Source organism: Eulemur rufifrons, chromosome 1 (assembly GCF_041146395.1).
Source record: "Eulemur rufifrons isolate Redbay chromosome 1, OSU_ERuf_1, whole genome shotgun sequence".
Taxonomy (NCBI): Eukaryota; Metazoa; Chordata; class Mammalia; order Primates; family Lemuridae; genus Eulemur; species Eulemur rufifrons.
Window position 1 is genome coordinate 38,499,085 of NC_090983.1, and position 25,809 is coordinate 38,524,893.

At 34.2% G+C, this 25,809-nt stretch overlaps 1 protein-coding gene across 2 annotated transcripts in view; it reads left to right on the forward strand.

Moving 5' to 3' along the window:
* TMEFF2 (transmembrane protein with EGF like and two follistatin like domains 2) overlaps positions 1-25,809 on the forward strand; it is a 250,454-nt gene that overhangs the window by 11,156 nt on the left and 213,489 nt on the right. For both annotated transcript variants that reach the window (XM_069469134.1, XM_069469126.1), the window contains exon 4: positions 3,914-3,940. In XM_069469134.1, coding sequence (XP_069325235.1) covers positions 3,914-3,940 — 27 coding nt within the window. The remainder of the gene's footprint in view (positions 1-3,913; positions 3,941-25,809) is intronic.

Below are 25,809 nucleotides of genomic sequence, written 5' to 3' on the forward strand. Positions count from 1 at the left end.
TTTTTCTGAAAAGTCATAATTTATCAGAATTTGGATGACATAAGCAGGAAAAATAATAATGATATCAAATATAAACTTCCTCCAAAAATGGAAATAGAGAATAGTGTCATGAAAAATCTATTTTATTCCAAAGTCCCTTTTCAATAACAGGTATTTCTATTCCGGAGTATTACATTAAAAGTTATGTGTTCAGTGGTTGGGGCAGGGTGGAAAATGAGCAAAGAGAAAAGTCTCATATTTTTCAAAAGATTATATGAAGCCTATTGATTGTTCATAATTAATAATATTCCAGGTGATACTGGTGACTAACAAAGTTTCTCAGAATTAGCAGAAGAGAATGGTATCATCTCTCATGAGCAATGATATTTGTTTGAGTCTTGGTTTTTGAGTAGTCTTTTCTCCTAAATGACTCTTTGCCTGAGATATGAATATCCTTCCTGGAAGGGTGGTCAGAAGGCCAGTTAGACCGGTGCTCCACTTTCTGCTTACTTGTTAGAGCAAACAGGTCATTGCTGCTTGATCTGTGAGTGAGAGGTAATGAATAAAAGTGACAGCAACACGTGAAAGGCATTGGGCAGACTTCCTCAGTAAGGAAGGAGGAGGAGCAGCATGCCTACTCTCATAGTAAGGTTGAGGGAACTAGGAAGAAAGACAAGGAACAAACTAATTATGAAAAATCAATGATCCATACCTGAAGGTGAAAAATGGCACAAATTCAATAGAAAAAAAAAATGGTTTCCCCAAAACTAGGATGGATGCAGGCAAATACTACAGAGTATTAAGGAAAAGATTTGCTTATTCAAAATCATAGAGGATAACTGTCCTTCTCTGACAATAGCCAAATGAGGATCAGCAGGCAATAGTCATAAATAACAGACCAAAAGTTACAATTATGGCTAAGAATGTTTGATAGCAAAATCTCTTTTTCTTACTTGCCAACCCCCCAGTTCTCGTCAGCACATATAATCACATTCTCCTGATTCATTCAAATCTTTCCATTCTAGTCCCTGGCGTGCTGGTTATACTATGAAAATAAATACTTAGCCAAGTAGAAAATTTAATCACAATCGAGCAGCCCATCCTTAGCTCATTCACATACTTAGATTTCTACAGGATTTAATTAGTAAGCCAGTCTTTTTGAATGCATCTTCCATTGACTTATAAATCTAAAAGGTTTTTGATCTGAATAATGATGAAGGAACAAAGTAATTTTGATTAACCAAGTCTGACTCTAAATAAATTGGGGTTCAGACTTTTGATCTAAAAGGGATTCTCATGCTACTTTTTGTAGATTTTCCATTTTTTAAATGCTGTTTGACACGGAGTGGAAGTGGCAAGTTGTGAGCTCTGGAAATAAAAGGCAGTAGAAGATATAACTTTAGAGTTAACATATGTCATTGAACTTACAAATATTTTTTTTTATCCAGAAATGTTTTTGTATTCAGCAGTCTGCTCAGTGGTCTTACTATGAGTGTAACTTTTGCCTTGTAAGAAATGCGTTGACTAGGAGCCCAGAATCAGGTTCAACAGCATGACTTCTTTTCTTAGATGATTCTGTCTCACTAATAAGACTTTAGTAGGCTACTTATCTCTAGTTTGCCAAGATGATTCATCTTGTAATAGAGAAAACATTAAAGCTTCCCATCACTATTTCATAATGATGTCATGGGCTTAAGTGACCATTTTTCCAATCTATTTCTCCTTTCTTCCCTAGCTATTTAATTTGGGTCAAATCAAACACTAATTGTCTTAAGGACTATGCCCTTTGAATTTTTAGAAACATACATGGGAAATACAATCCGAAATACTACTGCCATTTTTTTCTGGTTTTCCTCAGCCATATATATATATTTAATAGAAAACCTATGGAGGAATAGGCAAGATGTTTACTCTAAATTTTAATTATCATATTCCAGACAATGCTTAAACATTTAAAGTATGCTATTGTGCAGTAAGCCTCAAAATAGCCCAGTGAGACAGACATTACTATATCCATTGAATAGAGAAGGAATAAATGTAGGAAGCTTGAATAACATTCCTTATGTCATTCAGTGAGTAAGGTTTGGAGCTTGGAACCCATAAGTCTTTATGCATTTCCGCTTATATACATGTAAGTATAGAATGATGAATAACACATTGTCCTTGACTTAAAGAAGTTTATGGTCTTAGGAAATAAAAAAGAAACTGCATACATTCAAACTAAAATATAGGTAGAATGTGCTATTATTATAGTAGTACAACCTGTTATTTAGTTCCTGATAATTACAAGTAATACTGAATTAAGCTTTCAAATTAATTCAAATAAAGTCAATTAAAATTTTATCTGTGAAAGTATGCAAAAAGAAACTTGACAAACATTGAGCGTTCAAGCACTGTTCTGTCCAAAAGAGATGATGCTGTGACTTATTATCAGTTCACTTGGCAGAAATATTCTATTATTATGGATTGAATGCATCAGCCTTTCTTGATCTGTTATTGTTAAATTGTCAAATCATATTATTAAAATCCTTGTTTGATTCCACATTTACTAAAAATAATTTTTGTTATAAATTGTTTTACCAATTAACTTGCCTTTAAAGAAAGGATATGCTGACCCAAAGACATATATGCCCAGTCACATTATTAGTTAATTAATGACTTCACATTCTAATATAATACAGTGTTAGACCTTGTGAATTTAGTTAATGTGAGTCTCCACCAAGACTGACAATTCAAACTACTGCTCCTTCATGGCAGTGCTGATACCATAACATGACAAAATGGAGGACTGCTGAGGGGATCTCATTCATTCTTCCGTTATGTGTCAGCCTTCTGTGGCTTTGCATGCACCATGCCTCTTTTTATGTGGTGCTTGTCAATAAAGTATCAAGGAGGCAAGCACATAGAAGTAATATTTTATTTTAATTGGCCTCACACATCAAACATAAATCCAGTAAAGTGGCATTTGATATAGGTCTTGAACCCTGTTTGAGATTTCAAGATGAGATGAGGGCACATCAGACAGGGAATACCAATATTAACCGTATTTCCCTATATTAACATTAAAAAAATACATAACCAAGTATAGTTAGAATGAAAAGAAGTAGGAAGGCAGAGGGAAGATGATGTCTCCATTTAAGAGGTAAAAGCTGATGGAAATTCAATGGTCTTGACTTCAACAAGAAAATTGGGTGTTTCTGGGAACTGAGTTCTCTGAAATAGAAAACTTTGACCAATTGTAATTATGTGGGAGAAAGGAGAGAGAAGTGGAGAAAGAGAAATTCAGAAGGGAGCGTATTATTTTTTCCACCAACATCACTTAGTGTATATCCAATTTTAACCACAAAGGCAAAAACTAAGCTCATTTTTCTAATAATTTCAAAAACAAAGGATTATTTAGTCACAGATAGAATCATCCACAGTTGTGGCATTTGTAAAACATATTAGCAATGGTATAAAAAGATGTTTATTTTTAAACTGTTTTTCTCTTTGTTCATAGACAATTTGCAACAATATAGGCCTTAATTATGAGTTTATTTGCTGCATATATGAGACTGTTTAATTTCTAAAACTTACTGATTGTTATTAGCATCTCCTTTTCAATATATATTTTGAAGGGCACAAAATCTAGCCTGATAAAATTAAGATATGAAGATTTTGCCTAGTCAAGATTAGGAAACTTTCTAAAGCTGAATAATACTTTTTCATAAGGTTTTAGAATAAAAATGTTAGAGAATTTATTTTATAAGTTATGCTAATAGAACTCAAATTAAACTCATGTGAATATATACTATCAAATTAAATATTAGTAATTTTTTCAAGCAATGATATTCCAGTCTTAAATTAAGAAAGTAAACTTGAAATTTACAAAGTTATAAATATTTCTGAATATGTTTTTCAAACAAATATAAATTGGTTTTTTTCCCCCCTACAGATGCAGGATCAGGATCTGGAGATGGAGGTAGGAGTTGCTTTTTTTTATGCATTGGAAGACTTATTGGTGGATATTGTAGAAATTTACTCATATATTTTCCATTAAAGATATCTAAGACAAATTCAAATTTTGCATTTTAGGGAAGGGGAAAATATAAAAACTATCATTCTCCTTCTTAAGTAAATGTATATACCATGCAACTTATTTAGCATACTTATGAATCATACTCTATCTTCATTTAATCTTCTTTGCTTATTTATTTGTTTGTGTGTGAGTTATCTTTGAGATAGGTATGTATAATGTCAAAACTTTCTAAGAAATCTTCTAAGTATGTTTGGCAGGGCAGAAAGAATTCATGAGAAAATCATTTAAATATTGGATTTTTAAAATATATAATACTGCTCTTAATTACTAGGTACTAATATTAACACATAGCTAAGTATCACATAGACAAGGTCTTAATTATCAAATTTATAATGTGAAACTAAAGGAGCTTTAGTTCATAAAAGTAAAAATGATGGAATTTAAGCCAATGAAAATAAGATACTATCGTTGCTTCCTTGATTATATTAATCTGTAGTTGTTTTTACTAACGTGGGATATATGTTTTCATCATTTAGTTTTGATTAGGGAAGTTCATAAGATAAGAGAGAGGCAGAAACTTTAAAAATTTGATCTAATGTACTTACTATCAAATAAAGATGGTATTTAAAGATTGAATTTTCATGTAAATGTCCCAAATGTTTTTCCAAATTAAATCCAAACAGAATTCTAATTTTATACATACAAAGTAAAACAAAGTCAAAATAGATAGAAGTTTTCAAATGTTCCCAACATAAAGCAATGATAAATGTTTCAGATGAATCATGTCCCAATTACCCTGATTTGATCATTATGTTATATGCCTGTATCAAAATATAACATGTACTCCATGAATATGTACAATTATTATTTCTCAATAAACAATTAAAAAAACATATAATTTCAAGGTTAATAAAAAAAGAGTAAAAACATAAACATTCTCTCAAGGCCTTGCATAGGTTGTGTAAAATAATTAAGTATATGATTCAAAGTTAATTTTAGTTTTTAAATTTAGAATTTGATGAAAGATAAGTAAAAGAATGTCTTGGGTTCAGGAAAGCAGACCTTTAATGCATCCTTTATCTAGTTCAGGATATACTTGAAAGATTTATCAAGTTGTCTTATGTAATGAAAGGCTTAACTAGTTCAAATAAGCAATACCCAGAGAACATAATTAGAGCAGCATATTGGAGCACAATTTTTTTTTTCCATAAAGACTAAAACTGAACAGGAGTCAAGACTCAAGCATAGAATGTATTTCAGCATCACATAATGTTGGACAGTCCTTTGATGTTGGGACGGTCTTTACTTCTAAGAAATTAAGATTTTTTTTTTTCCTTCTAGCTGATTAATACAGTTTTCCCAAGAAAGCTTCCCTAGAAGTTTTGAATAGAAGAGCTTAGAAGAACAAATTAAATCTTAAAAAAAAGAAAAGGAGAGGGAAAAAGGAAGTTCCTTGAGTAGATGGAATATTAGAATATTAAGAGATCAATCAATTTTTTAAATGTTGCTTTTGTAGAGAAGTCGTTTCTATGCAAAATTCTGTATATTTTCCAGCTGGTTAGTTTTATATGTAGACTTCCTAATTTGGCAGACATTGTGCTAAGATTGAACTGTTCCACTGTTTACCCAACCAGTCTCGTTAATTTTCTAGCATCTTTAAAAGCAAAACAAACCAAAACAAACCAGTCCACAGAACACAGAATATCTTTAATTTCTCTTTCTGTTAAAGCGTTACCATATAATTTTTTCTACTTGAGTCTCCTATCTACTTGAGTCTCCTACCATAGATCATTTCTTTATTGTTTTTTAATAATAAGACTTGGGTTCTGTTTCAGATACTAGTTTCCGGTTTTCATTCATTGTTATTGGCACATGCAAGTGAAAATAAAGTTGAACTCATCCTTCCTTTTATATTGCATTTATATTGAAATCTTTGGTTCATTATGTTATTTTGTGATATAAATAAGCCTGATTTTTTTTAGGAAATAATTTTAATCTCATAAGTGACATTTATAATTATTTCATACCATATGAGGAATACATCAGTTGAAACCCACTTTCTTTTCTATAGTTTCTCTTTTTCATTTTTTACTCTTCCTTTCAATTAAAAATGCTTTTTATAGTAACTTTCAGGGAAAAAAAACTTCTTAAGAAATATTTGCTTTAGGAAAAAAAAGCTTATAACCCAATTAATTCTGAGTTTATTCTTTTAAATAATTGCTGTTCTGAAAATTGTGGTAATAAGTATTTACTACTAGTTTCATAAACTTTTAAAAAAATTAGGTACTGAATAGTTCTTTTTTGACTGAATTGCTTTTCTTGTAGTCTACATGTTACTTTGCTCTGAAATACAAGTTTGAATTTTCTTTAAAACTTTTGCTCTATTACCAGATGCCCAAAATGCTTAATAACGAAAACTTAAAAACCTAGCTTAGAGTGACATGCACAAATTCAATTCACGTATACATTGGGTTATACATAAGATGTATTTGACTTGCTACCTCTACTGTACAGTGTTTTGATAGTGTTCACATTACCAAGAGGGCCAGGATTCTTTTCCTTTGATTTAACCAAAAGTGATTGAATAACCTGTGATTGTTTGGCTAATTCAACAATTGTAACTAGTGATTGTTTTAACTAATCTCTGTAGAATATATTCTCCAAAATGTGTATTTAGTTAATAATTGGGTCATCTTTGCAAGCACTTTGGTTAATGGTTATTTTTCTAATTTCTCATTTCAACAAAAGTTAGTATCAGTCCTAAGTGCAATGCATTGATCTGAATAGTGAAGTAAACAAATTTATGGTAAAACATTTATGATATGTGACTATTATCATAAATGATATCATTAAACCTGCACATCTAAAATCATTTAAAAAATTAATTATTACTTTTTAAGATTGCCCTGTATTTTTAAATGAATAATATTATATTAACAATGAAAACTAAACCTAATTATTTTAAAAATAATTTAAGGTTGCACAAGGGTATATCTGTCTTTTACTGCATTTCAGGAAACATTTTTACAATTTAAAAGGGATATGAAAGGCTCATAAAATTTATGTTAACTTGTTAGTGTACGTTTTATAGAGTGTTTAAAAATCTTTAATTCTTGATATGTTTAATCAGATAAAACAATTCAAAGGGTTAAGTTTATTTAGGTGAAACATGTTTACTGTGTCTCTGACATGATCCACAAGTGTGCATTCTTTCATAAAGGTAATCTGTAGAGTAGTAAGAAACACTTCATACAATCTTAAAGTTTTGTTTTTCCCATTTCAGTGACTATATCCTCATAATTAAGTGTTCCAAAACTCACTAATGCCCAAAATAATTTTGCATTATTAGTTTTGAACATAAGACTTGCTGTTTATAGAACTGTTTTCAAACAAAAATGTTTAGTAGGAATGGCATCTACATCAAATAACCTTTTTGGATAGACTTTTAAAAAATTCAGGATAACCTGTAATTAACTGGGAAGTGTGCTATAGGAAGGTAATATGTGGACCAAATTCCAAACAATTTGAGAAAGTGATTGAAAAAAAAAATTGGTGTTTTAAGTGCTTATATATATGGAAGTTTAATGTTGTAAATAAGAAAACGGGTGTGTGTAGGAGGAATAATAACCTCTTATTCACCCACAGACTTCCTTAAGCAACAAATACTGCAGGAAAAAGAAGTATTAAAGGAGCCTCCTCTCAAAATCCAGAAGTGTGTGGGTGGCTAACGAATAACTTTTAACCCCTGCTTTTCTCTCAACATCTTTCAGTCATATTATAAAGACAAGACTAAGAATATTTTCCATTACTGTCTTTTAAAAGTATTTCTAGGTTGCTTAGATTTTTGCTAGATTCCAAAATATAAAAAAATAAATCCAGTAAAATGAAAACCGTATTTTAACTATTAAAATAATTGTAAATGTATTATCCCTGTACATGTGGCAGAATCCACAATTAAATTTTTATAACATCTTATGGGAAGTTATATGATAATGTTTATAAAAATAAAATATATCTAAGATATACAAAATAAATACAATAAAAATAAATATTTTTATTTCATGAGGTAAAAAGAAGCACTGAGCCTATTTATATAACTTATGTAATTGTATACAGTTTTAAGAGAATTCTGTAATAGATTAATATCAGTTATATACAGCAACAAGTCAAATTAAATTAATGTCTATCATTTGTATAAAGAAAGCCTGATTTTTATATGAATTACTAGGTAATTGTTATTATGAAAGCTTTGTTGTAGGAAACCGGTTGACACATTATTTTTATTTAATGAAAATTTCTAGTGCAAATTATTTTCATATTATGTTAGGACGTCCATAATTAAGACATTTACTTCATATGCGTCTTGGATAGAGCAAAAAAGGTTCAATTGCAAAAAATTGTAGATCTTAGGCTGCTATTTCTGATTATGTTGCTAAAAACTAGCAAAGTATAGGGTAAGAACTTTGAATCATGAAAATAATTTTTATAAAAATCCTTGTCTTTCCAAGTGGATTAGTTAAAATTGAGGAATTTGGTTGATTTGAACAAGCCTAATATAACCTGGGGACTGTGGCAAGATTTCTGGAGCTGTAAAGATGAGTATGACACAGTTTCTTTCACTCAAGGAGAGATTTTATATGTAAATATTTTTCTCAGCACACAATGGGAAAAATATGATTCTGATTATGAAAAGAAAAATAATCCCCTGCAGAAATAAAACGTTAAATATACTGTAAATAACAAGGAACTGAATATTTATGTCATAAAGTATTTTTATGTGAGGCTAAGTAATTTTTTCTTCCATGTTGCTGTACTCTTTCCCTCTCCTGACCAGCATTTGTACCTTCTCCCCTTCATTGTCACAGTCGAATTCTGGCAAACACAGTGTACCTCACCATATTTTTTTCTCCATTGGGTTCATGTTACAGCCAAAGTCTGACAGGGGTCAACTGTAAGCAGCTTCAGCTGAAAATACTGATTTAATAAAGAAATTCTACCAAGCATGCAAGGTCTGAAATTCTTCCAAGGCAGTACATACGGAGAGAAAGCAGAAACTATCCTCTCTTGTGCTCTCCCACACCTAAGAGCTGCCGTTCTGCCTAGAGATGAGCTTATAGCCATCTGAACCTCAATTGAAATCTTATCTCAGCTTTTCATAGGTTGGAATCCATCTTGCTTTCTCTTTACCTCAGAAAAACATGGAGTAATGAAATAGACGGAGAATGAATGAGGAACACATAATGGATAACAAAATTGGAAAAATATAAAAAGCAAGGAAGGTGGGAAATAAAGTGAGAATGATGGAAAATGAAAAGGGAGGAGAAAGGGACCTTTGTTATCTGCATGGCTGTGGTCTATTTTCACACGAGTATCATTTTAAAAATAAAAATAACTTTTTTCTTCCAGTAGAGCAGTAATAGTTTTCTGAATTTCTAGAGATTGCTTGGGAATGTGAAATAGATGCTACAAACTTTTGTCTGAATCATCCATATGGATTTTTTAAAACTATATATAGAAAAAGTAAGTTAATCATTATGTGTAGTGCGATAGAAATGGCTTTGGATTATGAATCAGGAGATTCACATTCTAGATTTTTAATTGACCTGAAAGATGCTTATTTGATTTTTATCTCTCAGTCTCCTTGGAGATTCATTTATTTTATCAGTAAAACAGAATAATATCTATTTATAGGAAAGATGATTATAATAAAGTGATGCAAAGAACTTTGAACTCCAAAAACTTGAAAATGAAATTAAAAGAATTCATGTTACCTTTGCTCTTCATTCTCACATACTCTAAGAATATGATTTCTCTGAAGAGTTTAATTAGAATTTTGAATCTTTTAATTAGTGATTTTAAGTCCATGATTTAAAGTATTGATGCTGAGATAGCAATAATTCTATGAAATACTGGAAATACAGTTTCCAGTATTTAGAGAAGACAGCTAGCTCTGCACCTTGAAAGGAATGAAATCATTATGTTGATATGCATAATGGAAGATAAATGCATCCAGAGGAACTGCAGTTACACAAGATAGATAAGAAACAAGGAATAATGTTAAACATTTCTAAACAGTAAATATTCTTAAAACTATAGTGGAAGGCATATTGCCTCCATAGAAAACCAACAAAGAAGAAATGGGAGGGAATCATACTGTGGGAGATTCAGTATACTTACAAAGAAGAATTTTCATTGGGGCTTTAAGCATTGCTAAGTTTTTCTAAGGGGATTTGAGCTTTTTAGAAAGAGAATCTTTTGAAGTCACTGGGAAGATTTTATTACAGTTTTATTACAGTTCTGTTTGATGTCAGAATATGAATTTGGTAAATCTGTGAGGATCCCTATGTTCATGTATAATTATTTATAAAATGCTCTGATTTATAAAAAGCGCCATTATAACATTAATTTATTTAATCTCAACACCAACGAGCCTTGGATGTGTGAAGGAAGACCAGAAAGGATGAGCATCTTACCCACAATCTGAACAAGAGCAAACATGATAAGTAAGCCAGTCCTTGAACTTCAAGAAGGAAGGACACTTTTCTACAAGAGTTTGCAACAGCTACACCAGACCTCATCTTCTGTGGTTTATATAAATCATTACTCCTACCAACAGTTCTATGAGATTTTATTATCACAGCTCCTTATCTCCTTCCCATTCTCACTTTTATTTCTAAAATCATCTGCTCTAGTCAATGCAGCACTCAAAATCCTATGGGTTTATGTTGTTGTCTTCTATCTAAGTTAACCACACTCCTCAGCCCATGGCACAGGATGATTGCCATCTATTCCAGTACTTTTCTCCTTTCTTCCACCATCCATAATCCCATTCATTTCTTTCTATAAATATTCACTCTAGGTATTTGAGATACTTTAAATTCTTGATGAAAGTATATAGTGTGGCTGTGTGGGTACTGTGGGAGGTAGTGGTTAAAAGCTCTAGACTCTAGAGCTCTAGACTCTGGATTTGATCCTGGCTCACCACTTTCTAGCCACGTGGCTCTGGACAGTTACTCAGACTCTCTTTTTTTAGTTTTTTCATTTGTGACCATGGCAGGGTTTCCTGGGAAGAACTTTGAAGCTGAGATTTGTGCTCATGAAGTTTACTGCTTTCAGGATCATCATCTGTGGAAGGGAAGAAAGTAGGATTGAGAGAGGGAGAATTTGAATTGGTTTGGTTAAAAAAAAAACCCACAGCCCAGCTCATATGAGTTCTCGAGATGAGATGGCCCCTATGTGTGGCTCTCAGTTGGAATAACGTGGCTGGGCCTTTACACCCCAAAGTTGATCACCGTTGTTGTGGGCAGGCCCAGGTGGCTCTGTTCAGCTGCAGGCTAGACTTGGCAAGGGACTCAGCTGTGAGCTGTCTGAGTGCAACACTCCCAGTAGCTAGGCAGGGTAAAATGTGGGCATTGCACCGTGGCATCCACTAAGATCTGTAAAATGTAAAACATAAAACAAAACAGACAAAATTCCAGCCCTTGTAGAGCTTGTTTCTAGGGCAGAGACACAAACACTAAACAAGGAAACCTATAGACTGTCAGATGGTAATGAACGCTATGCAGGAGGGGGAAGTGGGATAAGGGAAGTGAGGGGTTACTAATGTGTTTGGGGTGATCATTAAAAGTTAGGGAAAGATAAGGAGGGAATGAGGAGCAAGTCTTGCAGATAAGGGATGGAAGAACCTTCAGGCAGAGGGAATTGCAGATGCAAAAGCTCTGAAGCAAACGCATATCTGGGGTATTCCAAGACCATCCAGGATGTTAGACTGAAAAGAGTGAGAAGATGCTTGGTTGAAGATGTGGAAGGAGAGTGGAAGTGGCCCTCAAGACCCTCCTGCAAGGTTTGACTCTTCCTCGGAGTGAGCAGGGTGCTGTTGGGAGGGTCTGGAGCAGTGAAACGTCATCCACTCTCGCTGTTGTGTTGAGAATATGCTGTGTTGAAATAAGGGACAAAGTGGGGAGACTTCTGCGATTAAAAGACAAGATAAACTTTTGTCTTTGACTTTGGGGAGTTTATAGTATATTCTCTCAAGTATCCCTTGTCTGTCTTAGACATATATCACTCTGCTACTCATCTGAGGGATGTTGAGTATGGTCTTTTATTGAATAGATATCCTAGGTTTTACTGTAGTCAAATCCATTTTTATTTCTCTTAATGTGTTTTTGTATTGGGGGTTTTATTTGAGGTAGCCTTCTCTTGTTTTGAAATTTTTCAGCAAGCAGAAAATTTCACTTGATTCCAGATAGTATTTAATGCATAGGGATGTCTGTGCATGCTGCAGTGCATGCCAAATTGCACTGAATTTGTTTCAAATTTAGATTTGAAAATACAGCTTTTCTTTTATTGTACTAAATGTACAATACATATTGTAGCATATGATTTTCAATGTGTACTTAACAAAGAGCAATTTCATTTTCTCTGGTAAATTACACACTTGTTATAGCTTTGGGATTTTAAAAAAATCCAGGAATAAATAGAAAGCAATATGTTTAAATAATGTTAGCATCCTGGCTCAATGAGTCAAACCAAAAGAATTATTCCAGTGCTTGTCAGTTAGTAAACTGGTTCTGAAAAATCTTTTAATTTTGTATTCCTTGCTGATCTCTCTCTGAGAAGAATAAAGGGGAAATTAACTGGATTTTAAATAAGGTTGGCCTTGTGCTTCCAAGAACCTGTTCTGCAGGTGAATCATTTAAACTGGATTCATTTCTAATTAAATAATATTTCTTGTAAACTTGATCTTTTTTTCCCATTTTTCCCCTCATTTTCCAGCTGCTTTCTCACTCTTTTATCCTGTACTTTGGCTTATTAGGTTGCTGGTCTATCATTACCTTCTTTTGGTGAAAGCCACAAACAAAGATCATATTAGTGGAATCAGTTAGAGAGGGAACCTATTTCTGTAATAATTGCATCTGCACGTATTTGGTTCTGGCAAGACTGAGCAATTTTGCGTGATCTTATAAGCATCAAGATAGTGCAAGAGTCATTACAGATACACTAACTGTCCTCTCCAGAGACCACTGCACTCATAGAAAAACATGACCTTCAGGAAGTAGAGTTTCTGACACATTGATGTAAGTGGTAGTGGTGGCAACTTGTTGAAAGGACACGTGTCATCTTTTCTAGATCCTTTGAGCCTTGTGATAATAGTTTGAAATATAATACTTAAGGGTTGGAGAGTTTTACAATGTTGAGAATTTTATTAAGTTACTCAAAAGACAACCATAATAGCAGCTTGAATGTGGTTATCTTTAACATTAGGTGTTATTTTTAAATATAATTAAAGAGAAACACAGCTGGCACAGTTTAAAGAAAAAAAGGGAATTAGTAGTAGAGTTTTATTATATTGCATCTTAAATAGTGGGATGTTATTAAATGGTTATATTCTGGAAGCTCATGCTCATATTGCTTTTGAAGTCCAGGCTGCCCAACCACATTCAAGCATTGATTCAGGAAACTCCCTTGGCCTTTAACTCAGAGAGAGCTCCCTTATGCCAAGATCTGCTTTGAAATAGAATGTGGCAGAGTTATAAAGCGAGTCCAATCCTATAAATCAGGGCACTCTGTGAATTTCCTATTGTGAATAGTTCTCAGATCTATATCTCCAGACACTCCACCAATCCCCTGTTTCAGCCCCTAGACATCTCTTGTCTATAGCATTGGGAAAAAAATCCTCCTAAAAGGTGTTCCTTTTTCCATTCTCATCCTCCAAAATTTTTCCTTACTTGCAAAGCCAGAATGATTTCATAAAATACTTACCTAAGCATATAATTCCCGTGCTTACAACCCAACAATAGCTGACCATCATCCATCCGTAGAATGAAAGTTAGTCTTCTCAATAGGAGATACAAAGACTTCCAGGTTGGTTCAGTCCCTGCCTCTCCATCCTCATCATTCATCCTCTTCACCTCAGACTTGACACTCCAGTATACTATTTCACTGAGAACAGTTCACTGGGATAAACCATCAATTGATTTTATACCTCTGTGCTTTGCTTATGCTCTTCCCTCTTCCTGAATCCCTTCCCATGTTTTTGCCTAAATATTATTCATATTCCAAGACTCAGTCTGGGATCATCTTCTTCAGGATGATTTTTCTCAATTCCCTGGTGGGACTAAATATCAGTTAGTAAAACTCATCAGTTTTACTTTGATCACTAGTCTGATTGATTGAAATAATCTGTATGTGTATGTGCCTGGGGCTAATTAACATTAATACTCCTATATCAGAACACAAGGCCTGGTGCTTAGTAGACTCTCATGAAATATTTACTTGACTGAACCAAGATTTTAACACTAATGACAAAAAAGCATGTTTAAGCCGGATGCTGTGGCACACACCTATAGTCTTCTCAGCTACTCAGGAGGCTGATGCAGGAGAATCACTTAAGACCAGGATTTCAAAGCTGCAGTGCACTATGATCATGCCTGAATAGCCACTGCATTCTAGCCTGGGCAACACAGTGAGACCCTGCCTCAAAAAAAAAAAAAAAAAAAAAAAAAACCAAACAAAATTTTTAAAAATGAAATTTAAAATGTATGATTAAATTTCTAAATGTTTCCATTCATATTTGCATACTACAGTTTAAAGTATTTGAAATTCTAAAATAAGAGTTGAATATGAATGGTTTTGTGTACTAAAATAACTGTAGAACTATTTTAACTTCATAGAAGAAGACTGAAAAGCAACAACAAAAAGTAAGAGCATGATATATCCCGCCAAGAATAAGGCAAGAAGATGATATTCACAAACCTCAACCAGCCTCAAAAATAAGCACCAGTTTATATATCCAGGACCTAAAGAAAATCAGAGAAATCCAAAAGGAGCCTAGAAAAAGGTTGCAAGCTTAGTCTGAGAGGCTTGTCCTTGCATTTTCTTTATTTGAAGTGCATAGTATCTTATACCAGTATATCAACTTTTTCACTTGTGAACAATTTCATTCTCCTAAAAGTAGTGTGCAGAAAAAAATGAAGTTATTTTAGGATTCTAGTTAGTTTGTAGGTAATTGAGGTAATTTTGCCCTATGTGAATACTTTATTCCACATTGAAATTACTTATTAAAATACCAAATGACTTTGGCCAGAGAATAGAATCATTTGAAAATTCATTTGATGCCTTCATTTAAATTAACATTGAACCAGTGGGGAGCAGGAAAAGAACCTATCTTCTCTGTGAATTATCAAGGAATTACAGTGATATTAAATTTATGTATATCAAAGAATAGTATTTGGAAAATAAAACACTTAGTATTAGTTCCTCACATCTAGAAAGTCTCTTAATTTTATGAAGGAAAAGGGTAGAAATCTTTGAGCTTCAGCTTTTAACTTATGAAATATGCAAAGATATGTGGAGGAGAAAAATAGAGCCTCCATATGTTGCCGTGGAAATTCTAGATCAGATGATTTTAGAATAAGTCACATCACTGTCAGCAGACTGAAAGTAAAGACTCAACCAACAGAGTTTCATGGAACTGTGTCTGGCATGTAGTAGGTGCTTGTTCAATATTTGTTAAATGAAGGGATGGATGAATGAACTGTCAGGGATGCCAGCTGCTATGAACGAAATTAATTGATGTGTGCATGAACATGGAGGCCACTCTTCTACATCCCAGTAATTGCTCACTATGGCCCTCAACTTAAGAATGAGCATAGGAAATGCCATAATAGGATTCATCCCTTAAGAAACCTGAAAGGTGATTCTGTTTCTTATACCAAGTTCAAGTCAGATCTCTTACCCGCGGTCTCATGCTCTTCTATCCCATCTGTTTTCCCCCATAAATGAAACTGCAGCAATGTAGTAATGCTGTGCACAGATATAAAAGATATGTGCAGATGTTAAAAAAGAAAGAGAGTTTGGAGAAACAAGATAAGAGAATAATCTGATGAGAGAGAAAAGGACTTTTCAATGCAAAGTAATCAGAAGGAGAAAGGAGAAAGCAGTGGTGTTCAATATTTCATATAAGAAGAGCTTTAGCATTCAAGTAAGGAACAAAAACGGTGGAATTCTAAATAGTTTCCGGCTTGGGTATGCTGTATTGGTTTATACATTCTAACTCTTAACATTTCTTTCCACGTTAACACATACAATATTTACTTATTTAATGCATTTCTCCCCTCGGTTGTTTATATACCTCTAACACATATGTCTTGAGAAGAAAATCAAGAAAGATGCATTCCAGACATAGATTTTTCTTCCTAACTCCACCATTACATCCATTTTTCTCACTCATCTAAAATAGTATTTAATGCTGCCAGTGGATATTTCATTAGGAAAAATAGATTCCGTTCTTGCCAGACAAGGCAAAGGTTGAAATCAATGTTTCATTCTGCTGAGTCGGAGAACTAGACAACCTTCCTCTACTCCAGCACTTTTAAAAATGTGTTCTGCAGACCTTGAGTTCCTCAAAATGCTATTCTGCCAAACGATATCCAGTTGAGTATGAGGTGGGGAAATTGCAGCATATTTTGACTCCTTTTGAAGAGTCATGGATAAGGTGACCAATTAGTTCCAGTTTGCCTGGGATTTTTCTGGTTTTGGAAAACTCTGCCTTAACCCCATCCATGTGAGTCCTGGCCCTGAAATCTTATTAGAGATCTTCTTTCTGTCACCCAGTGTTGCAGGGTATATGGAGACTGAGGAATTAGCCATTGTAACTGCTCGGATTTCCTCCTGAACCTTAGACTGGAGATACTTAAAGCCTCAAGCTTGAAATTTAAAAGAACTTCTATGTAGGAAATACTTTTAGCACTTTGAAATAATTCTCCTTTCCCAGTCTCTTTCACAAATATGTACCTGTCTTAATGCAAATCTTTTGGGAATGTCTACAAGAAGGTAAAACATTGCAAGGAAAAATCCTTAAAAGGTCCATATTCCAAGTTCTTTTCATTGGCTATCACATAATTCTGGATGAGCCTTGAGTACATATTGGGAAGTATATATAAATTTGGCAAAAGAAAGTAGCAAAGAGTTTTGAGGCTACCGTGATATAACAGCATAGACTCTCATGTAACCGTCCTCTCACCCGTCTCTATAGGAAAAACAGTACCTGAGGGGAAGGAGAAGAATGAGTTGGGGTGGGGGTGGTTAGATGCATGGAATGTAATGCGGTGTTTGCAAAGGGAGAAAAAAATTCAGATTCAGAGCTACTTAGTTCTACTCAAACTTTTTTTTAAAATAACCAACAGTTAAAAGCTCCATCTGGTTGAACACATCCCCACTTCCCACTGCATCACGAACTAGAGACAGGTGCCTCTTCCTTCACCTGCAAAACAGTCATAATCCGCAGAGCCCATTTCAATGAATCCCAAAGGATTTGCCAAATGAATGTATGAAAGGGACTCTGTTACACCTAATAATGTTCCCAAAATGTATTTGTTTCAACCAAGACTGACATTTTTCTAAATTCAGAGATATTTTTCTAACTTTCTGTAAGTAGTTTTCAGCTCTAAATATCTGAGAATTAAAAAGTACTATTTCTGACATTTCTAGCACACAGTATCCACCGATAACGCTGAGGGAGCATTCCTTTTGACAAAGTCTCTAATTTTTGTACCTCTGGGACAAAAACACGCAAAAGAAAAATGCAGTAGTCACCTACTATTCCCTGAGGTTATTGCAGGAAAAAAGGAATAAATGGAAAAGTGCTTTGAATAGTATATTATTTTTAAGTATGATGCTTTCAAATTGAGTAATTACAGAAACACTGATAAAGGCATCACCGTTGATTTACAAATATATATATATATAATTATATGAATCACTAAAGTTTGTACAGCTTATCTTCTCCCATAATTGATAAGCCCAGTGTAACACTCTAAAGACTAAACTGTCTTAAGATACTTAAAATGAGTATCTACTATGTATCAGGTATTTTATAGCTGTATATTAAACACTTCCTATAACTATTCAAGAAAGACATTTCTCCATTTTCTAATGAAAAAAATAAGAGATGCAAAGATTAAGTCACTTGTTCAGCATCAGGTAGTGTTAGTGTATTAAAGGTAGGATTAAACCCAGTCTCCTGGGGCTCTAAAGTTTCCCTTTTCTCTACTATTTCATGTGTAGTTTGTCATATATTTTAAAGTCAGGGATTTAAAATAGGAAAGTATAATCTTTCATATTAAAATATGTTAAACACTTATTAATTTGGCTAAAAGTCAGACATTGCTGTTCAGTAGAAATTTTGCACCAATCATAGAAATATCTCTGCTGTTTGTTCTGTATGATGTGACTTTAGCTTGCTAGTCCCCTGCACAGGCAAGTAGATAAATAGGCATTTGCATGTATGTGCACAAACACACACACACACACACACAATTTTTATTCAAAGTATTCATTCTGCTAGGATTTATTGATAAATAATAGTACCTATTACTATATTATACTTTATACTTTCAGTATTGATAGCATAGCATAATATTATTAAACCCTGTGCCAACCATATTTTAGATGCTAGAGATACAAAAAAACTCCCTGTTCACATGAAGCTTAATTCTCAGAGAAAGAAACAGACATAAAACAAGAAAATAAATAAGCAAAATTATTCCAGAGAGTCATAATTTCTTTTAAGAAAGTAAAACAGGGTCACATAATATAAAATAAAATAGGTTTTATGGAGAGAGTGAGATTTTCACTGAAGCCTCGGGAAGAAGGTGTACAAAGATCTAGAGGCAAAGCATTCAGAGCAAAGGGAAGAATACATGCCAATGCACCCAGAGAGACTCTAGTGAAATCCAGAAACAGAAAGAAGGCAAGGGTAGCTCAAGCATGGTGATGGAGTGGGAAAATGGTAGAAGATGAGAGTGGAGAAGTGGTGAGAAATTTGGAGTTTATTCATAATGGCATTGGAAGCCTCCGAAGGGCAGCAATGTAATCTGTATATTTTTAAAAGATTGCTCTGGCATCTGTGTGGAGAATGAATTGTAATTGAGGCAAGAGTGGAAGCAAAGAAACCAATACAAAGGATTATTGTAGTGGATCAGGGACAGTCCTTGACCATGTCATGGTGGCAAAAAGTTGATGAGAAGGTGACAGATGTCCTGGGGGCCATGTCTACTCACATTATTTTTCATCCCTTTCTATATCGATATTGGTGTGAACAAAAATGTCACATGCCAATGTTAAGAAGGACATGGACAGGAGAAGGATAGAAAATAACAATCCTGTCACCTCATTTGGCACTCACCAAGTTCTTCATACACATTCAACGTAAATGAATATATAGGTTTACTTCTAAGACATGAAAATGTTTCATAAAGAGCATCATTTTTAAAAAGCAAAGCCCGTGCATTGAGCCTATTATATTCATCTAAGGTAATTTTCTCAGACTTTCAAGAGAGAAACAGATTGATGTACTTTTGGGGTTTTCAACTAGTGGCTTTTCAATAAAGCCTGCATATATTCATGTTTTTGTTTTTCATTTAATGTATTAAATTTATACAATTTAAGCATCATCACTGCTATGGCAGTAAAAGGTAAAATATAAAAATAGACAGCTCTATAATTTGGCCTTTAAATGGCTTTACATATTTATATTCTATGTAGGATATGTAACAGATTGTGACAACAGAATCAGATATAATCAAATTGCAGCCTTACAAATATAGCAAATATCATGAAACAGCTCCCTTCTGCTGACTCAAAGAGTGGGAGTTTCATTTCTTTCATTATATTTTTTTTCTGTAACAGCTTATCACTAGCAACACCTTTGTCGCATTTCTCCTGCTTTGTCAGTGTGACTGTCCCCGCAATAGCATTTAACCTATATTTGCCATTGATTTCCTCACATTGGATTTTCTACTCTGGACACAACTAATCTGAGTGGCTTGAAATACAAAGCTTATGGCTTCCACCTTCTGTTTCCCAGTTCACAGGAATATAGAAGTCACTTCCAGATGCAGAAAAGCCCAAGGCCCTCAGCTAGACTTTGTTCAGCCTCAGTGGTGCTACTTATTTTATTTCTCTAAAGCTTCCAGATTTTCATATGTGCTCTTGGGGGAGGAGGGTGTCTATCATCAATATATAAACATCAATGCAATTAAACTTTTCTTGTTGTTTTGCCTGAATATGAACAAGGACTCCATTGCATCCTGAGAGTGACAGCCATTTAGTTCACTCTGCCTGGCTAATCTTGGGCAGGCACTTAAAAGGTGCTGTCAAATATTTGTAAACATGTATTTTGCATTTTTCCTCCACAGAAAATATTTTAGAGTGAGAAGAACTGTTTTTCTTTTCTGTTTTGGGTTGTTGTTTGGTTTTTAAAACCTTGTTTAGCTTTTCCTCCTCTTTAATACTAAATTGCAGTCTCTTTATACCCTAAGACTCAGAAGCTGTCCTTTCCCATATTCATGAAGTGGGAATAGTGTTGTGCCAGTAGGGGGAGCTCACATCATGCCTATTTTGTGGGTTGGAGGAAAAGTTAATTTTGTAGGTTTCTGCAGTAAAGGGTGACGCTATTTTAACTCTAAAGCCAACGAAGATTATGGGATGGAATAGAAGTTATTTCCTTCAGTTGAAAAATTAAACTTTGCTAAAGTTGTAAATCTCCAGTACAGTAAGCGTTTCAATGGCTTTGGTTAATGCATCTGTGTGCTGTGGTTGAAGTTTTCAGATAGCTGAATGTGGAGGCTTTAAAACACATTAAAAGATTTCTTTCCTGATATATATTAGCAAATTACTTTCTTCCATAAATAACAGACACAACACTTGATTGTAAGAGTTTTTAATGTGTTTGCTTTATGACTGCAGGTACATACAAACATGGCAGATGGTAATGTGAGTGGCAGTGGAAATCAAGTTGAACTTGTTTTTTTCATAAACATCAGCAATTTTACTTTTGGGTCATTTGCCTTGCTGACTAAATTAGCGTTGCATGTAGTCCCAAAGGCACCAGGATCATGATTAGCTAAATTTCACCAAAATCAGTAAGAAATCAGAGCCCGAGGCATCCTTCTCCTACTCCTTTTTCTTTTCAAACTTGTTATGACTATTCTTTGAGTTGGCAACATCCTTCAAAAGACTCTATAATTTTGGGATTTCTAATATGGTGGACATTAAGCACATCACCATGCCGAATATAATTTTCTATTTCCCCAGCATTTAATATGTTCACAGGAAAAGAAAAAGGAATAACATTTCCTCTCTTTACATGTTGCCTACACTTTATTGAAAACCAATTTAATGCCAGGCACCAAGTAAGAGACCAGAGATTAAAAAATAAAAGATGAATAAAACTCATCTCTGCCCACAACAAACTCATGATCTAGGCAACTCACCATTTAGTGAATTGGGGAAAGGATGGCTCCAAATCCTGTTTTCTTCATCAGAAGAAAAGAACATAGTTGTCTCCAAACTGATCCACATATATGACCTTCAAATTATTCCTGACTCAAGCTGATTGACTAATTGCTTACATTATGTATCACATAATTGAAAATCTTAGAATTTGAAAGTGCATAATGCCTGTGTTTGGACAGATATGACTTATGAAATCACTATGTCATATAGTTTTCATGCAAATTAATGTGTTGTTTCATAGGTTGAATGTGTTTGGGCACCGGTGTGGAAGTGGAGGGAGGGAGGGCAGAGGAATGAGAGATGAAGTGGAAAGAGGAGACTAGGAGATGATAAAATGTCCACAGGTATTTACTCTGCTTCCTCAGGGTGAGCTCTGTGACTGTCTCGCAATTCTCTAGCAATACAATAGCTGTCCTGTGGTTTATAAGCCTTTAGCATGACAGAGTGCTGACCCTAGACTGGATTCTCAGATTTAAGGAGCTCTTTGCTTCCCACAAGGCAAAAATCTTTTCTCGTCTCTCACTACAATACAGACTTTCTTTTCTGTCAATGTTATCGCTGCCTACTGCTCCCACTTCAATGCTTAATTACCACCACATCATTGCTGCTACAAATACTTCTTTCCGTATTCTTCCTGCATTTCTTTTTCCACATATCTTATGCTTCCTGTTTTGGATTAACTGAAAACATTGTCATCCTGTGTCAGCCAACTGATAACAGCCTTGTGCAGAGGCTGTTATGAGGCGGAACGCATGTGGCTTCAACTTCAGGGCTCCTCACCTTGCACAGGTCCCTCCCTGGCCTCTACACATAATGGTGCATTTTGGAACACTATTTTTTTTTCTAAAGAAAGTCCCCTAAATTGTATAAGCTCAGCCTCCATAGAGACTTAGATCTAGCTCTGTCCGTAAGTTTTAGTATTCAGATCTTTGGCTCACTTTCAGTTGCTTTGTTGTTTTGTCATTGTTTTGTTCTGTAGGTAAATTGTTACAGTAATGGATTTTTTTCTTAATGAATATTTTTAATATCTGTTTTTTTCTCCAAGGCAGTTTTTCAGTCCAGAGTTGTGCCAGAAGACAAATTTTCTAATAGAGCTTAATAGAGTTTTCAACAGTTCTTGTAAAATGTGGTATCTTAAACCTCTATCACTAGAATAGATATTGCAAGAATAGAATGTATTCAGCAAAGTACACAGCATTTGAGCCAAGCCAAATGGTGAAACACACTATTAAAAAGACTCACCCAGCGACTTATATTTCAGCCTTGACAGTGACTTTGAAACCAGGCTCTTTGTCAAATCTGTTGGACATTCTCTCAGTTCCACACCTCAACCTCCCCTCCCCACACAACTTACTCCACCTCAGAGACCTAAGACTCTCAAATTTTAGAAGGCCATTCAAACAAGATGCCCTTTATCCAGGCAATAATATCACAATTGAAAAGAAAGTATCTTCTGAATACTAAGGCTCTGGCAACAATACAGTCTGTCTATGCCATTTCTAAAGAAAATGGTGACCCAGTAATTCTCACTGGTCCCGTTACTTCTCCTCATTAGTTCTGGCTCAGATAACACAAAGTTCAAGTCTTTGGTTCAGACTTCCAGATCTCCAAAGGACTGATTTGGCAAATGACTTCTAGTTAATTCAAAATTGTATGTATCAAGCGCTTGTTCAGGTTCTGGGGATATGGAAGTGAGGAGGCAACCATTATGTTAACATGGAAGTGAAGGTTGGTGGGGTAGGGGCAGTGAGGTGGGAGATACTGAAGGTTGGGGAAGGACTGTTTAATTATCTATAATATTTCCTTGAAATAGTTCCACAAACATTTAATACCAAGCAGTTAGGGTAAACCATTGCTCAAAGGGACAGCTATGACAGTTCTTTGTATTACCAAATTTTATTAGATGATAGGTCCATACAGAGGTTGAGCTATACAATGGCAGTAAACTGAATATGAAGTCATTAAAAATTAAGTTTTATGTTATTCTTCTGGGTGTCATGAGAGTAGGAAAACTAGCACATTCAGTTCCCAGAATCACAGCTTCATCATAAAGATGAGTCATGTTGAACTAAAGGGACCATATTTTAATGAACCAATCTGGTTACTGTAGCTCATCTAGGCTCGACAGCAGACTGCCTGGGGAACAGGAGACAATCTATTTTTCAAATGAAGAATTAGTTCCTGATGCTACCCTTCTGTCTTGATTTCCCTTTCAGCGGTATCTGCTCTGTTCCTTCTTGTATACATTCTTGCCTTGGGGGTTTCCCTTAACTACAGATAATAGTAGCACAAAACAAACTCCATTGTTGTGGCTGCAATTCCCCATTTGGCATTTATTAACAAATAAGAGCCACCAAATATTTATTATGTATCTACTGTGTTCACAGCACAGTGAGGTTAGAAAAGAAATCTCTATAAAATAATCTCTTATCCTTGAGGAAAAGTTTATAGTCCTTTGAGAGAGTGAAAACATATACACATGGAAGGGGTGGTTTGTAATCATTCAGAAAGGAATGATTGATCCATGATAGGTTAGGTAGTCAATGGGGAGAACCTTAGAAAGGATGTGGGACATGAGTTAAATGTTAAAGTTAGTTTAGGTTTTGAATAATTTGACATTTTTATTACTTTCCAATTTGCTTTCTTTTTAAATTCATAAGCTAAAGATTTCCTATTGACAAGTGGATCATGCACAAGTATTTTTATTCCTAGTTTCAACAGCTCATTCTATGAGTAGTTTTGGTTATTTTTGCAGCTCTCGGAGAGGATTGATACATTGAATGTTTAGTTTTGGGTCTTTCCCTGGCTATTGAGATACTAAAGTGTGTGGAGTAATAAATTCTAGTGTCAGGGAACTATAGTGGAGACAAAAAGATAGGCGAAATTCTAATTTTCAGTATTGTTAATGTAACCATAAGTAATTTTTATGGTTTGTGATATTCTAATGTAAGTGTTTTAAAGTATATTTTGAATATATTATCTTCCACTGAGTATCATGTAGTATTATTTTTAAAATATATTAGTAAATATCAAGTATGTGCCAGTGTACATTGCTGATGGCTAAAATGCTTCGCTAGGATCAGATCTGTCTAGTTTTCACATTAAAAATAACAAATCTAGATTTAAAAATGTGTTTATATACAATATATTGGAAGTATAATCTCAAAAATGTATATCCAAATAAGAATTGTCATTTAAATGTGACCCTCTGTGAAACTATAATCATACTGGAACAATAATGCCATCATTCAATAGGTTTTTTTAAGACTGTGTTTCAGTCTTTCTTAAATTGCCAGTATACAACAATACAGATAAATTTCCTTACATTATTGTGAAATTCACATTAAAACAAAAATGATATTGCCCTGCTTCATCATCTGCTTTACCAATTCATGTAATAAACATTTTGCATGGTACTCATACTCTCAGTGTGCCAGGCACTGTGCCAGGAGGCAACATCAATTGGGCATGAATCCTGCCTCTGTGGAACGTAGCACTAGTACAGGAAAACCAGTAAGAGTTTGGCAAATGAACAAAAAGGAAAAGGCCGTTTGAGATAGAGGAAATGCATGTAAAAACATGGAAGTGTGGAGCTGCATGGCATTTTCAGGGAACAACAGATGGTTTGGCATGACTGAAATGTAAAATGCAAGGAGAGGAAGGGTGCCGATGATGCTAAAAAAACTAATTTTAAGACAGACAATGAAGAATTTTTTTTTACGCTTAAAAAGATCTCCTATTATCAAAGATTTTATCTTTTTTTGGCAAGGCCTGGAATAAAGTTCCAATAGGCTCTTTAGGTATACGTTTACTAAAATTTGAGAGAGTAGCAACAAGAAGAACAAGTAACATAAATAAGCTGAGAAGTACAATAGTGGTGTCAAAGTGATATCTACTTTTTATGAGCTAAATGTTTTCCTTTTCAGTCAAAATAATTAAGAAGACCACAGGGGTACAGAAACTCACTTTTTCTGTGTTTTATTAAGTTTTAATACTTAAATACATTGCACTATTTAATTTATACAACAATCTAAGTCATAGGTGTTTCTCTTCCCATTTTTCAGGTGGGAAAACTGAAACTCAGAAAAAAAGAAAGTTGCCCAAGATCTCCAGATTACTAAGAGATAAAAATCAAGATTGAAACAGATATGTTTGACACCAAAGTTAATAGTTTATACTGTGCTGCCACTTTCCCTCAGTCAGGCTTTGTCTATATCATATGTGAGTTTGAACACCCTCTGTTCTAAGGAGAATTTAAAGCCTTCATTAAACTGTATCAAGTGTCAGGTGGGAAAAGTTGACATTGATTTCCCTGTCACAATATTCGTATTATTAATAAATATTCTGGAGGTCGCCAGGGAAAGAATTTCACAGCTATCTTTTCTATAGCTTCCTATACAAACTATATCTTGGTCCAATAATCTTCAAATTAGGTTAAAGAACAAATGGGAATATTATGAATATAAAGTCTCTAAGTGAGACGAGGCTCTCAAGACCTTAGGAAAATAAGTTAA